At 42.8% G+C, this 13455-nt stretch overlaps 1 protein-coding gene across 1 annotated transcript; it reads right to left on the bottom strand.

Annotated features, from left to right (window-relative positions):
• Window positions 1-9186: 9186 nt before the first annotated feature.
• On the bottom strand, window positions 9187-13414 carry psma8 (proteasome 20S subunit alpha 8). Its single transcript, XM_074651395.1, has 7 exons — window positions 13206-13414; window positions 11893-12019; window positions 11559-11683; window positions 11234-11356; window positions 10995-11114; window positions 9770-9832; window positions 9187-9678 (listed from the first exon to the last, which is right to left on the bottom strand). The coding sequence occupies exons 1-7, from the start codon at window positions 13305-13307 to the stop codon at window positions 9583-9585; spliced, it is 756 nt and encodes a 251-aa protein (XP_074507496.1). The 5' UTR covers window positions 13308-13414; the 3' UTR covers window positions 9187-9582.
• Between the last annotated feature and the right edge of the window lie 41 nt (window positions 13415-13455).

Here is a 13455-nt window from a genome sequence, read left to right as displayed (position 1 = left end):
AATAATGTACAATAAGATAAAGGGCATAGAAGATAAGAAAGAGAGAAAAAACAAAGGTATAATTGGTGAAAGAAAGGGAAAAAGGAAAAGATCCAATTGTGTGATTGTGAGCTCAGTATTTCTGTCCTCCTATCAGTATGGTTAGAGGTGGTGATGGCGGCAATGTTGTGTGAGCTGTTTGGGCTTGCCCTTGCCTCGGGCCTCTAGTGTTCCTCCCCCGGGCGGCGTGCGAGGGAAATGGTGTGTGGTGCGAGGGTAAACCTTGACCTGCCTGCCAGGAGGCTGCACACGGAATGAAATGAGCACAAACAAAGCAGGGGAGAGAAGAGGAGGAGGAGGAGGAGGAGGAGGAGGAGGAGGAGGAGGAGGAAGAGGAGGGTGTCAGGCAGCATGTGGAGGAGGTATATGGCTTTACTTGTATCACCGCTACACTCCTTTTCGTCGCTGTCTGATCTGACTCTGAGTGGCAGGATAAACACACACCGTACAATCCGTGGAGGGACACACACACACACACACACACACACACACACACACACACACACACACACACACACACACACACACACACACACACACTTCTCTCCGATTGGGAGTGCTCAGGTGTTGTGGGTGGCATCCTGGTAACGCTGCGAAGATGGAATGTGAAATTTCCCTTCATGCTCTGCCAAGTTGTGGTTCAGGGAAACATGGAAATCCCATTATGTCACATGCCTAACTTGGCCCCTACAAACTCTGAAACTCATTTGTGAAATTGGGTTCAAGTCTTAATGAGTTGCAAAGTGGCTTTGGTCTTATAAGTCTGCAGAGGATATGTTTGTTGAGACATGGGTGAATTAGTCCTGATTTTTAGTTAACTTTGTAACCTATCAAGCAGGAAACCGTAAGTTACTATTATTCTGCTGTTGTATTTGAAGGTATGATAGTTTGTTCATATTTATCCCGTGAGGATTTAAAACGCATAATTGCTGTAAACCAGCGTGTTGACAGGAGTGTGTATGCCACATCACCCCGCTTACCTGCGAAAAGCCCGGTGAAATCCATTACATACTTTAGAGACGACTCATGAACGGAATAATTAGCACAGCATGCTTTCCGCCCGGCTGGAAGTCTCTCTCGATAATGAACAAAGGAAAGGAAATTAGCTTTTGTCTCATAAAGTCACAACTTCAAAGATCCCTGCCATTGCATTAATACAGCCATAGCCTGCAGCGGCATGGGAGAGAATAAAATAAGCACTCTCACTCAGACCCCATTCCTATCAAGGTCTTTCTCAGGACAAATACCGGGAGCTTGGCTCTTATAGACCACACACACACACTGGACTGAATCAGTAAGAGAAATTAGGAGACTATGCAAATCCATCCAAGCCAGCTCTCATAAAACAGTAAAATAGCCAATTTTCTTTGTGGATTCCAACACAAAACATGGTTTGCATTAGTAAAAGAAAAATCATTCTCCAGGTGTAACACTATTTCCACACTCACATGCAGCTGGATGTACACTTAATCACATCAGGTCAACACTTGGGCCCGGGGCTTCCCAGCTGTGGCCCGGGCGACCTGCGACCGTCGTCTCGCCTAACTGCTGCTCCAGTCAGCTCCCCTCAGGAGCGTGAGTGGTACAGTGATCTGGTGCTAGGTCATCCTGCCTGGCACTACAACATTACAGCACATCACAAAAAAAAAGAGGCCTAAACAGCTTTGTGGTCGAGCTGGCGCGATTGATGGTGACGGATACAGTTTGGATCACAAATTGAATCAATATGAGGGGGTTTTCCAAATACTGTGCACTATTTAAAACATGTGTATGTAAAGTGAAAGCACATTGTGGACAAATTGTATTAAATATGTAGATTTAAAGGAGCAATGTGTAAGATTTAGTGACATCTAGTGGTGAGGCTGCAGATTGCTTGTGGGAGAACTACGGTGACCGACGTGAAAACGTGAACAGCCCCATCTAGAGCCAGTTGTTGTAAGAGTAGCGTAGGTCATTTGGAGGATAGAGAGGCGAAGTCCAGCCCCTTCTGGTGGACCCCATGGGACCTTATTTCGTAAAAAAATATGTAAGGTAGTCAACTGCGAGAAACAAATATTTTCTTGATCCCGTTTGAATTGCACCATGAATCACACATATGATATTTGTCATTTTAAAAGATAATTTTGCAAGTCAAGAAAGTCACAATTTGTTATAGGTTTGTCATAGTATCATTTAGTTTTGTGTCAAACCGCTCAGTGCGCAATTTACGTCACCAACACTAGCTAGCTAGCTAACTTAGCTATGACCACGCACAAATGTAACGTTATCTTACCTGATGGGTTTTATTCAACGACTCCTGACTTTCGCGACTTTTGGGTGTTTTAGTCTCTATAATTACGTATTTTCAGTCTTATACTTCTACAGTTTTACAACAAACTGTGACTTTCTTGACTTGCAAAATTATCTTTTAAATTGACAAACATCATTTGTGTGATTCATGGCGCAATTCAAACAGAATCAAAAAATAATTTGTGTCTCGCTGTTGACTACCGTTCATCTTGTTTCCGAAATAAAGTCCCATGGTGGTCCACTGGAAGGGGCGGGACTTCGGCTCTCTATAGCAGAGCCAGTGTGTAGTGTGTTTGTACGTGGGAAGTGAGTGATGAAGCAAGAGAGAGAGAGAGAGAGCAGTGGCGAATATGTGTGAGCGAACAAGTGAGCAAGTGGAGCAGAACACAGAGTTAGTTTAGCTTTCAGAATATCAAGTGAATGTACAGTGGAAATTGCAGTTTGTGCAGAAATAAATGCTGCAGCTTCTCAAGACCAACAGAGGTTTCCGGTGTCTTGTTTCCCGGCGGCTGAGTGGAACGACGGGGGGTCAACTCCGGAGTGAGTAACGTTATGTAGCTATAAACAGCTCATTGTACGGTAACGAAAATACAACGATTCTTAGGCCCTGTCTACACGTATAAGGATATTTAAAAAAACAAAATATCTCCTCCACACTCAAACGCAAAAATGACTCAGCTCGCTGTAATATTTACATGTCACCACATGTGAGATCACAAGTTAAGGGTCAAGGAATTTTGTTACCACCCTTCTCACTCCGTTTCCTTTGGCTTCATTACAGTCAGTTCGATAATAGCTATTGTTTGTGGGGATTCCTGGTCAAACTGCATGACACTCTGCTGTCATCAACTGTCTCTTTACATGCATAAATGAGGAAAGGGAGGTCATTCAGGTTGATGTCCATCGCACTTCTGAATGCTCCGAACCTCGCCTTTAATCGCCCAAAAGCACATTCAATCACCATCCGGCCTCGACATGTTTAATGTGATCCCCGCTTTGGCCTCCTGGGACTGTACATTTTTTTCAAATGTAAAGTAGTAATTAGTCCGAGCAGCGCTAACAAAACATAAAAAAGCCAGTAGTCGTATAGAGGAACGTTTAGATGAAAATATCCGTTTTTAAAAATAACTGTATACGTGTGGACAGGGCCTTATTTTCAGGTGTTTATACACTTAAGAAAACATACTTATTAATATTATGTACCATTTCTGCTAATGGATCTCCTAATTCTTACACACTGGTCCTTTTAAAAAAAAAGAAAAAGATACAAAAACAAATACGATTACAATATGATTGGTCGTTTTCAACTTTCGTCCTGTATCCTCAACCTCCTCCTCATCATCATCATCAGCAGCATTTTTTTCCCTAACAGTTGTTATCGTCATTGTCTCGGAGCTAAAGGAAGCAGCGCCGAAGACCGGAGAAGAGGGTTTGTCCGAGGCACTCTTTCTCCTCGCGCTATCTGCTCCTTTATCTGCCAGGATCAGTTGTTAGTGCTGGCAGTTTTCCTCTCCTGTCCTCTGGAGAGAGGTGGCTCTCAGCTGGAGAGAGGCGCCAGAGGCTATGCACTGTCTCCATTGTGTGGAGAGACACATGGAGGACTTGAGAGACTCAGTGCAGGTGCAAGAGAGGAAGAGTGAGAGGGAACACACCTGAGGGGGGGCTGATTTCTTTTTTCTTTTTTTTTCTCACAAAAGTCAGGCTTGTTTTTTGAGGGGCCTTTTAGGTGCAGGGACATTTGTTGTCGTGGAGGACAGATTTACTGGAGGTACACCACACTGGAGGGAGAGGGAGAGGGCCCTCAGTTAGAATGCTTCCCCTCGAACTGCCAGAGACATTTGGTTACAGAAACAAGCTGCCAGAATAAATCTCATTTTCAGCATTGAGGACAAAATGCAGGACTGCTACCAAAACTTATGAATATAATGATTCAAAGCAGTTTGAATGTATAGTACGGTACGATGAGGTCATGTTCCTCACGTCAATCACGGTGCGTCTTCTCGTAGGGACGGGACCTAAGCAAATGCTGATAATAACCTCACCTCAGACTGGGAGGTTTCTTGTGAAAGTGATCCTTTTGCTAACTGTTTGTTTAAAAGCTGACAGGCTACAAGAGTCTCAGTGACAGCGTCTATTCATCTCAGGGTGTCAGACAGAGGGAAAAAAAAGAGGGAACGAGGGAGGGATAAAGAAACAGAGAGAGAGAGAGGAGGCGGCGGATGAAGAGAGATTGAGAGAGAAAGCCCAGTAAATGGGAGATTGGTGTGCTTTAACAATAGGGCTATACCTTTGGCTTTGAAACATCTTCAGATCATCGGTGGTATAGCAATTTCAGAAATTCATCTGGCGAGTGACTGAATGAGTGCTGATGTTTTCATCACTTTGGTTTTAATTATATGTCTCACTCAGCACAGTCTTCCTTCTACTCGGCTAATTTAGATTGAGATCCTTCCAGGCTTTCCCCCTATCTTTCATTTCCCTCCCCTCCTTCTCTCCTCTCTGCATCCCATCAGCCCCTTTGTAGAAAAAAAAAGAGGAAGGAAAAAAAAAAACCTTCATGTCTGTGACTTTCTTGCCCTCCAGCATATGAAGCCCTCTTTTATTTTGATCATCGCAGCACAATGGATTCATGCCATTCTGGCAACTTTATTCAGTATCAGCCCAAATTTACATACTGCTTAACAAGTTTGTGCGTGACTGTTGATGCCTCTGATCAAAGTGCTTTTGGAAATCTTTCTCATCTGATTTTTTATTTTTTTTTTTTTCCCCACCCGTCCTTCATTTCAAATGCATGCTGCAGACAGGCATCTTTAACTCAGGGGCAAAGAAAGGTAACCTTAGTGCTGCACAAGCCCAAATGTCATCCAACAAGGAGGGCTCATGTCCTGGGGATAAAGATAATGTAATCTAAGCAGTATACAGTGTGTGACTGTGTGTCTTTGAGTGTGTGTGTGTATGTGTATATCTACGCTAGCCTCGGTGTTTGTTGGAGGCTTTGGGTTTGGGGGCGGAGGGAGACAGGGGGGGATGACAAAAGTCAAAGCAGTCATGTGTCATTTTCGGTGCTGAAGGGCTGGGACCTGCCTCCGGGGCTGTCCTCTCTGTCAGACGCACTCACATATCTGCGCTGTCTCTTTTTCTTTCGCTCTCTCCATCCTTCTCTCTGTCTTTAATCTAACGCACGCGCATATATGCATGTTCGTGCACTAACACGCAACAAACTCCAAGTAGCATGCAGTAACAAGGTAGAACAACATTTGTATAATGGAGATAATGTAAAGCAGTACATTTTTAAAACCATAAACATCTGCTTTAGATTCACGGCGTATGCGGTGACTCACTTCATATTTCTTAATTATTGCATCTTGATCTGCCACAAGAAGCCAAGACTGGGAGGGACGTGATTTGTTCCATGACCCACTGGTGATACAACATGTAACCGCAAACAGTGTGAGAGTGGAGGGGACATTTTTTTAGACAAAGATCAGGTTGTAAATGAAGATATCAGAGGCCACGCTACAAACCAATGGCCCATAACATTCCCATGGGGATAGAAGAAGAAGAGGAGGCTGCACAGACATTTTACTGTTGCATGAACCCAGTAGCCTCCATTTACAATAACACAGTACATTCGTAAACATACGTGGCTACCAGAGCAAACAGCAAAATTGAAAACATTAAATAACTGAGAAAGAAAAATGGATTCAAAAAATACAATGAAAAGAAGGGTGTGGGTGGAAAGAGAGGAATCGTGGGAATGCAAGATTGCACCTCCCTCAGGCAATCGAATTATCCTATGGGCTGATGGTTCCTCCTTATGCGTCGGCTGACATTTTCCTGTAACCCCATCCCGTGTAATGCTATGTGATGTGTGTGACTGGCTTCTGCCACGGCCCTGAGAGGCCACGGAGCCCCGGGGCCGTCTGCTTTTGGCCCGCAGCGTCCTGGGAATTGTTTATTTTAGCTCTGTCTGCTCCTTTTTGCCTCTCCGTCTCATTTCTCCTTCCTCGTCTCTCCTGTTTCTCTCTGTTTCTGGCCCAGTGGTGTCTACTTTCAATTAGAGGAGGATGCACTTGTATTCTTCTGTGAGACAAAACCCCCTGACAGGTGACTCTTGAGGGGTAACTCGAAACCATGCCTTTAGTCTCTTTGCACAAACTGTTAGTATTCCAGCACCTTTCACGGGACACACAAAAAACAACCAAAAGCTGTCGGTGGTATCTGTTACTCAACCGTATATGTTGCTGTGTGTGATGATGATAAGAGTGGAGTGTGTGTGTTGAAGAAAAAAAAAATCAGAATGTGCTGTGTGTTGTGCATGTGTGTGAGGAAGAGAGAGAGAAGAGAGATTTAAGGACAGAGGAGATGAGATGTGTGATATGAGATAATAGAATGATATTCAAAATGCATCCCTGCAGCTAGAAGTTAAAAAGAGAACATTAAAAGCGAACATATTTTGATCGCTTATGGATATGTAAGCCAGCACACCAATATGCCCAAACTTTCTACTGCTGCAGAGCCCCAAAGGGCAGAAGCGGAGGCGGGCCAATCCGCTATACACAAATAGTGTATGTGTGTGTAACTGTCGACATGTGACAAGCAGAAAAGGGACAGTGTTGAGAGCGTAGCCTTTTATGACCCAACACACTTTGACAGCTTGGCCATCGCTCGAGGGCACGAGCAATGTTGCTTTTTCATCTGACAATTTTTAAGCAAAACAAGTCTCCCTCGATGGATTCAATTGTTCAGAGAGGCCTTTGTGGCTGTGTGTTAAAGCGCAGAGACAAAAAAACATGTCAGCAGCCCGCAGATTCTGCTCCCTGTTAGCTAGAGGAGTCACGCTGTCAATCTGTAGGACGAAAAGTGAGATGAAAGTGTAAGCGATATGATAGGAACGCTGCTTCTATGCAACACTGCGCTCTGCTGGCAGAAAGGCAAGAACACCTTGAGTCACTCAGCAGTCTTAACAGAAGACTAATGTAACCTCAGTTCCACAGGGATGCAAAATGTCTGTGTGCTTCTCTACCCTTGAAGCAGTTGCCTTATTTGGACCTAAGGACATTCGGCACTGACAAAATTTAAACATCCCAGGAGGGGCTCACTTTGAAACATGGCCACGGGGTGGCACATTAGAATGACAAAAAATGTAGATTCTCTGCCTGTGACTTGGAAATCAGCTAGAGAGGAGAGTAATGGATATTGTTAGAAGAGAGTCAGACTATTTGGTGTTAGATACATCCTAATACTCAAATCAGATGCAATGTTTTTCCCCCAGTGGATGCTCTATATTAACTACAACATGAGAACACACTTTGCCTAAAGTGCATGTGCATGACAGATCAAGAGAAAAAGGAGATGTGGGCACAAAAAAAAAATCTGTTGTGTGTTCACATTAATAGTATGTGTATGTGCAATTGGCCTGTAAGCCGCGTGTGTGTGTGTGTGCATGCATACAAACAATGCACTCAGTCGACAGCCCGCAGCACTGTGCATTCTTGCTCGGAGAGTACATGTCCTCGGGCCTCGTTCCTCCGTCGATGACCTCTGGTGAAGCCATTATTTTCTGCATTAATGATGAGCAGCAGCCAGCGATGAGAGAGATGGACTTTGTCCTGAGGCACAGCAGCGCTGATTATGGGCAACAACAATGCCGGCAAAAAAAAAGAGAGAAAGAAAGAGAAAGAAAACTCTTCCCAGAAGCAGTTCAAAAGACTGGGAGTCTTAGCAGCAAGCAGCAGCAGCACAAAATAAGCTGCTCTTGCTCTATTGACAAGATGGATCAGATAACCTCTGTGGCTAGAGGATTACCCCGAATAAACTTTATTAAAGTTTACCTATAGCTTGTTTTGTCATCCAGCACTAACAAAACCAGTGGCTGTGACAGCACAGTTCTCTTATCAAATTCTGACTTGAAGTGCATTAGTGTGTGGGCAATTAGCGTATGGAAGAAATGGCTGAGTGAGTCATGCAAACCCCATTTTTATTGCCCTCCCAGGATTTAATGACATTACGTATGGGAAGTAATATCAGAGGCTTAATTGATCCTCTGACATCACCCCCAAACACCAACCTATAAGACTCACAAACAAGACAAATTGCAGACAAAGTGCAATTGCTCTAGTCAAGGCAGCCAGGGCACCCACTCAGGAAATCCTGGCTCGGGGAGATGACTCTAAATGAAGGACTTTACCATTCACCATTATGTCTTTGGTGAGAGTCAGAGGGAACCCCCGGGGCTCTTCAGCACAGCACGGTACAACTTTTCAAAGGGCTCCAGATTAAAGTCACTGAAAGTTCCCACTGGGGTCTGAGGCCAGGATCCCATTAAGCAGCCCTACCACACCGCCGGCCATAATTGTGTCGTTGAGAATTCAGAGCAGCGGTTGCTTGATAAGCGAATTTAGGGTGAAATAAAAAGAGGAGAGGCAAAAAGGGGGTCTCGTTGGGCCACCATTAGACACTTCATTCGCTCATCACTAATTTGTTTTAAATGACTGAGGGAGAGGTGAGCACTTTATAAAGCAATCTGAGCTCTCTTTTTTCTCCCCATTTCCAGGTCTGTGTGACAGGATGCTGATAAATGAAAACCATTGCACTTTACAGCCACACAGTATCCTGCCGCTAGTGCTGTTTTAAACTGTAGTTATCTTTATCGCAGCACTTGCTTTGCAGTAGGATAATCAATAAAGACGGGGGACTCATTCTTCTGCTGTTTTAAGTCCCTCAACTCTCCTCTTAAAGAAACCAGTCAGTGCACCACTAGTTAACACAGTATTACTCAGTCTGATCCAGTGAAGCCATTTGGCATAACAGACTGTTTGAAACTAGTTTATTTTTTATAAATGACATAAAAGCATGTTACAAACAAGTCAGCTTTTATTGAGCATTTAGTTTCCGTATAGGTTTCTGAATGTTACAAACGGGTTTATTTCAGCATTTGAGATTCATCACCATCAGAGCCGTTTTGGTGTATGATATAAAAACATCATGTAAGCGTAGTTTAAGATCTAAATCCTAAATTGAGATCTATGTGCTTTTAAACATCAGTAAACTCAACAGCTGGAAGTATAGGAACTCTTTGCAGATGGTGCAGTATCACTCAGAAACAAATGCAAAACAGATCTCAAGTTATGATTTAGCTCTTCACAAAGAAATTAATGTTAGAAGTAAACCCTCTGAAACTTACTAATATTTGCAACCCAAATATGCTATTGTCATTCAAGTGCAATAAAGAAAACCCCTTAGCTAACTGCTTCAGGTGGATTTTTTCTGCTTCTTCTTCTCTGCCTCTTCCTCTTTTTCCTTCTCAATCTCAGCCACCAGGGTCTCAATTTCCTTGGATTCCAAAATCTGCAAAGGGCCAAGAAAAGCAATTATTATCCATTATTATAAAAAAAGGTTTAAACAACACAGCAGCCAAATATAATTTGCAGCAACTCACCTTCAGTGGCTGATTCCGTCTGATAATGGCAAGTTCAATATTTTTCCCTCCTGACTGGACAACCTGTGACGAAACAAATCCCAGCGAATCAGCATATATCAACTACTGTAGCCTCTGACTGAGGTTCATATGTTGAGGTTGTGATACAACACTTTGAGGGTATTTAAACTACTGTGACTAATTCAGTAAAATTTGCTTTAACAGTTGATTAACAATTTAAGGATCATTTTTTTTAAATAACCACTGAATGTAACGATACACATACAGGGCCAAAAGTTGGTGTGCTAACGCAGCATATATTTGCTTAATTTTCTGGCTGCAGGATCAGCCGAGCACAAAAAGCAACGTCATGTATGAAAACCTAATAATTATGGCAGATCACTTCCTGGTTTAAGGCCCTTACACACCAAGCCGACAGTCCTGCACTGTTGGCTCTAGTCTGCCCGTGTTGGAGTTTTTTTGGCCAATTCTGCATGTTGAATCGGCGGCGGAGCTCGCTGGTGAGAGAAAACTCTCCGATTGGCTGTTCAGGATTAAGCGAATCAGTGCACAAGCAGAGAAATGGAAGTGAGGAAAGCAAGCCTTGAGTAAAGTCAGGAGGGCGAACACAGGAGGCTCTTCTCATTTTTCATCTTCATCTCATCATTCCAATACACGGATATTTTCATAACGACAAGGCCATCTGGAGTGAAGCTATGTGAACAGTGAGAGTGATGTGAAAATGGTCAGCAAACGCCGCTTTATTTCATGTACGTATCATAACAATGGCTTGTATATCCGCAGTCCTCGGTCTTCCGGTTTCCCTTTTTGAAATGACGCATACAGACTACCGCCGCCTGCTGGTAGGGAGAGTTATTTAATCTCACGCAGGCGCAGGACATACGTGCTAACTGGCTGTAGTCTTTGCGGTGATTTCAAGTGCAACTTGTCGGCCAAGACAAAGGCGACGTGAGGCGACACAACAGACGGCCTTCATCGCCGCTGGTTCTTTGATGCCGGGTTGGTGTGTCTGAGCCTTTACATCTGGCAGCAGTTGGTGCTTTTCATGCCATAGTAGCTGGAAATAATTTTGATGTGACAATTTCTCTACTTTGCATTTCACACTATTTGTGACATGCTCTATCTAAAAAAGAGTTTAAAATAAAAGTTTGTCATTACTGTATCTTGAAATTGAAAACTTACTAGAATACCATACAAAATGTGCAAACTCAAAATTCAACATTACCTCAAGCAAAGCTTTGATGGCCAACTTGATGGTTTCATTGTCCCCAGCAATGGCTTCCTCTGTGTAATTCTTCTCCAGGAACTCCCTCACAGTTTTTGCGCTACGGCCGATTGCATTTGCCTGTTTGTTTTTTTTCCAAGAATGAGACAAAAATGTATTATTAATCAATTTCATACAGACAGGGTACTTGTTGTACAAGTGTAACAAGAAAGTAATGTATAAAGAGCAAACTAACTGACCTTCCAGGCGTGGTAGGTTCCTGACGGGTCTGTCTGATACAGCCGGGGAGTTCCATCATCATCAAAGCCGACAATTAACGCAGAGATGCCAAATGGCCTGCGCCCATTGCTTTGAGTGTAGCGCTACAAATATGACCAATGAACAGACAGATGAGAAAGGCAATTCTTACAAACCGTTATAAAAAATAAAACAGCGTATGGTTTCAGTTTTTGTGAACTACTCTTAGAGCCCAACAACTGACACTATTTGCTATTTAATGTTCTTGCCCACTGAATATGAAATCTTACATAGTTAATTATTACTAATCAATAGAAGGTTAGGTACCTGTTTCAGTGTAGCTATGTAGCGTGTGATGTATTCCACTGTGACTGGGTCCTCGACAGTTAGCCTGTGGCTCTGGCACTCAACCCGAGCTCTGTTTATCACAATACGGGCATCTGCTGTCAGACCTTAAAAACAGTGAAAGATGTTAAATGGCTATACAATCGTCAGGTAAAACACAACAGGAAATTTAAGTAACAAAACCTAATCTATATTTTAGATATCTGTAATGACTCAGTGTTTGACAACTAATCTTAGTCCATTAGTCCACTATGTCATGTTACATTTGTATCATTCAGTTATTGAAAAAGGTTGTTGTTGTTGTTGTTTGAGGTACCTGCAAATGCCATGCAGACGTGCTCGTCCAGGGCACAGATCTTACGGACGGTCCTTTCCTCCTGCAACTTTGCCACAGATTTCTTCTCAACACCAAGGACGACAATGTCTTTGCCTCTGATTCCCACCTGCAGAGGAAGAAACATCCAAATTAATTTCCAAACATTGGCAACACATAATATTTCACTCCCACAGACCGCAAATTGTTGACTACTACTGAGTAGTAAGGAGCAAATATCCAGAGAAACCGCCCTAACAGACTGGGGGTCTGTTTCAATAAGGATGTCTGGATAACTTTGCCGAGTACAGCACAGTACACGTCCTTTTACTTCAGTTCATCTTTGGTATCAGAAGGGCTTCTGGGTTCCTCAACCAAATTTCCAACATACCTCAAAAAAAAAAAAAAATTGGAAACGGTTTTAGGAACCCAAACAATCTAAACAAAGCCCTCTATAATGACCATAGTGATACCTTTCAATTTATGACTTTAGGCTTAAATTTAAAAAGAAGGCATTTTGGTGTTGATGTTGTTTAGATGTCCATCCAACACACTTATAGTCTTCCTGAACTTCCCACAGACCCATCTATCTATCATATTTATTTATGGAAAGATTATCCCTTCTCTCATTTATTGTGTCTTTTTTGTCCTGATAGTTCAGTGGATTTTTTATATTGTTCTTGTGGCCTTCTTTTTGCTGAGTCCTGATCCCAGTAAGCCTTTGAGTACTCTTTGTCATGTTTTTGGTATGTCTGTCTCTTGTTTGTGCTCTACCTTATTGTTAATACGGATGTCATCCTGCTGCAAAACAAATTTACCTAGGGGTGCAAATAAAGTCACCTGAACAATGAACCTGATCTGTTGCTAGGGCAACAGCTTTGGTCCAAGTGTACTACCTGTCAGCTAACGTCACACTGCAACAGGAAATATAAAGGGACCCATTTAGAATATTTATGTGTGTCAAGTTTGAAAAGGTCTAAACAAGCTACTTACTTACAAAAAAACTACAACAGAACATGTTAGTTAACATCATCGCACTGAAACCGAAACCATTGTGAGAGTGACACAGCGACAAAATGCTTTGCTAGTGACTCTCTAGTTACATTAACTGTTATATCATATTTCTTGCATTACGTATGGAAGTTAAGAGATCATCAACCCAACAATGTCGTCAAAAATCCCAACAGATTGTGTTGAACAACAACATTGAGCTAAACACATGAGTAATAAAGAGTGTCTGCTAGTCGCTTAGCTTAGCCCGGCTGGCTAACGGACGTGTGCTAACATTAGCATTAGTTTCATTTTAAGGACTTTACCGCTGTGGATCCTTTCTTTACAGCTTCCTGTGCATACTCTACTTGGAAGAGATGACCATCGGGAGAAAAGACAGTAATAGCTCTGTCGTATCTTGCCGCCATTGTACTGCAAGACAAGTACAATAAACAAGAGAAAGGGTAGCAGACTTCCACCAAATGATTCAGCTAGTTAGCAGGTTGTGTAGCTGGCTGCCGTGTGTTCAAAGCTGCGCATGCGCATAACCTCTGAACTCGGGCGATACCAAAATCA

The sequence above is a fragment of the Sebastes fasciatus genome, chromosome 11, assembly GCF_043250625.1.
Source record: "Sebastes fasciatus isolate fSebFas1 chromosome 11, fSebFas1.pri, whole genome shotgun sequence".
NCBI lineage: Eukaryota > Metazoa > Chordata > Actinopteri > Perciformes > Sebastidae > Sebastes > Sebastes fasciatus.
This window is presented reverse-complemented; position numbering and strand designations above follow the sequence as displayed.

Coding starts and splice junctions, on each gene's coding strand:
- psma8 (XM_074651395.1), bottom strand. CDS start 13,307: ATGGCGGCAAGATACGACAGAGCTATTACTGTCTTTTCTCCCGATGGT. Junction 11,357..11,558: donor ACATAGCTACACTGAAACAG/GTACCTAACCTT, acceptor TCATATTTGTAG/CGCTACACTCAAAGCAATGG. Junction 11,115..11,233: donor GAACCTACCACGCCTGGAAG/GTCAGTTAGTTT, acceptor AAAAACAAACAG/GCAAATGCAATCGGCCGTAG.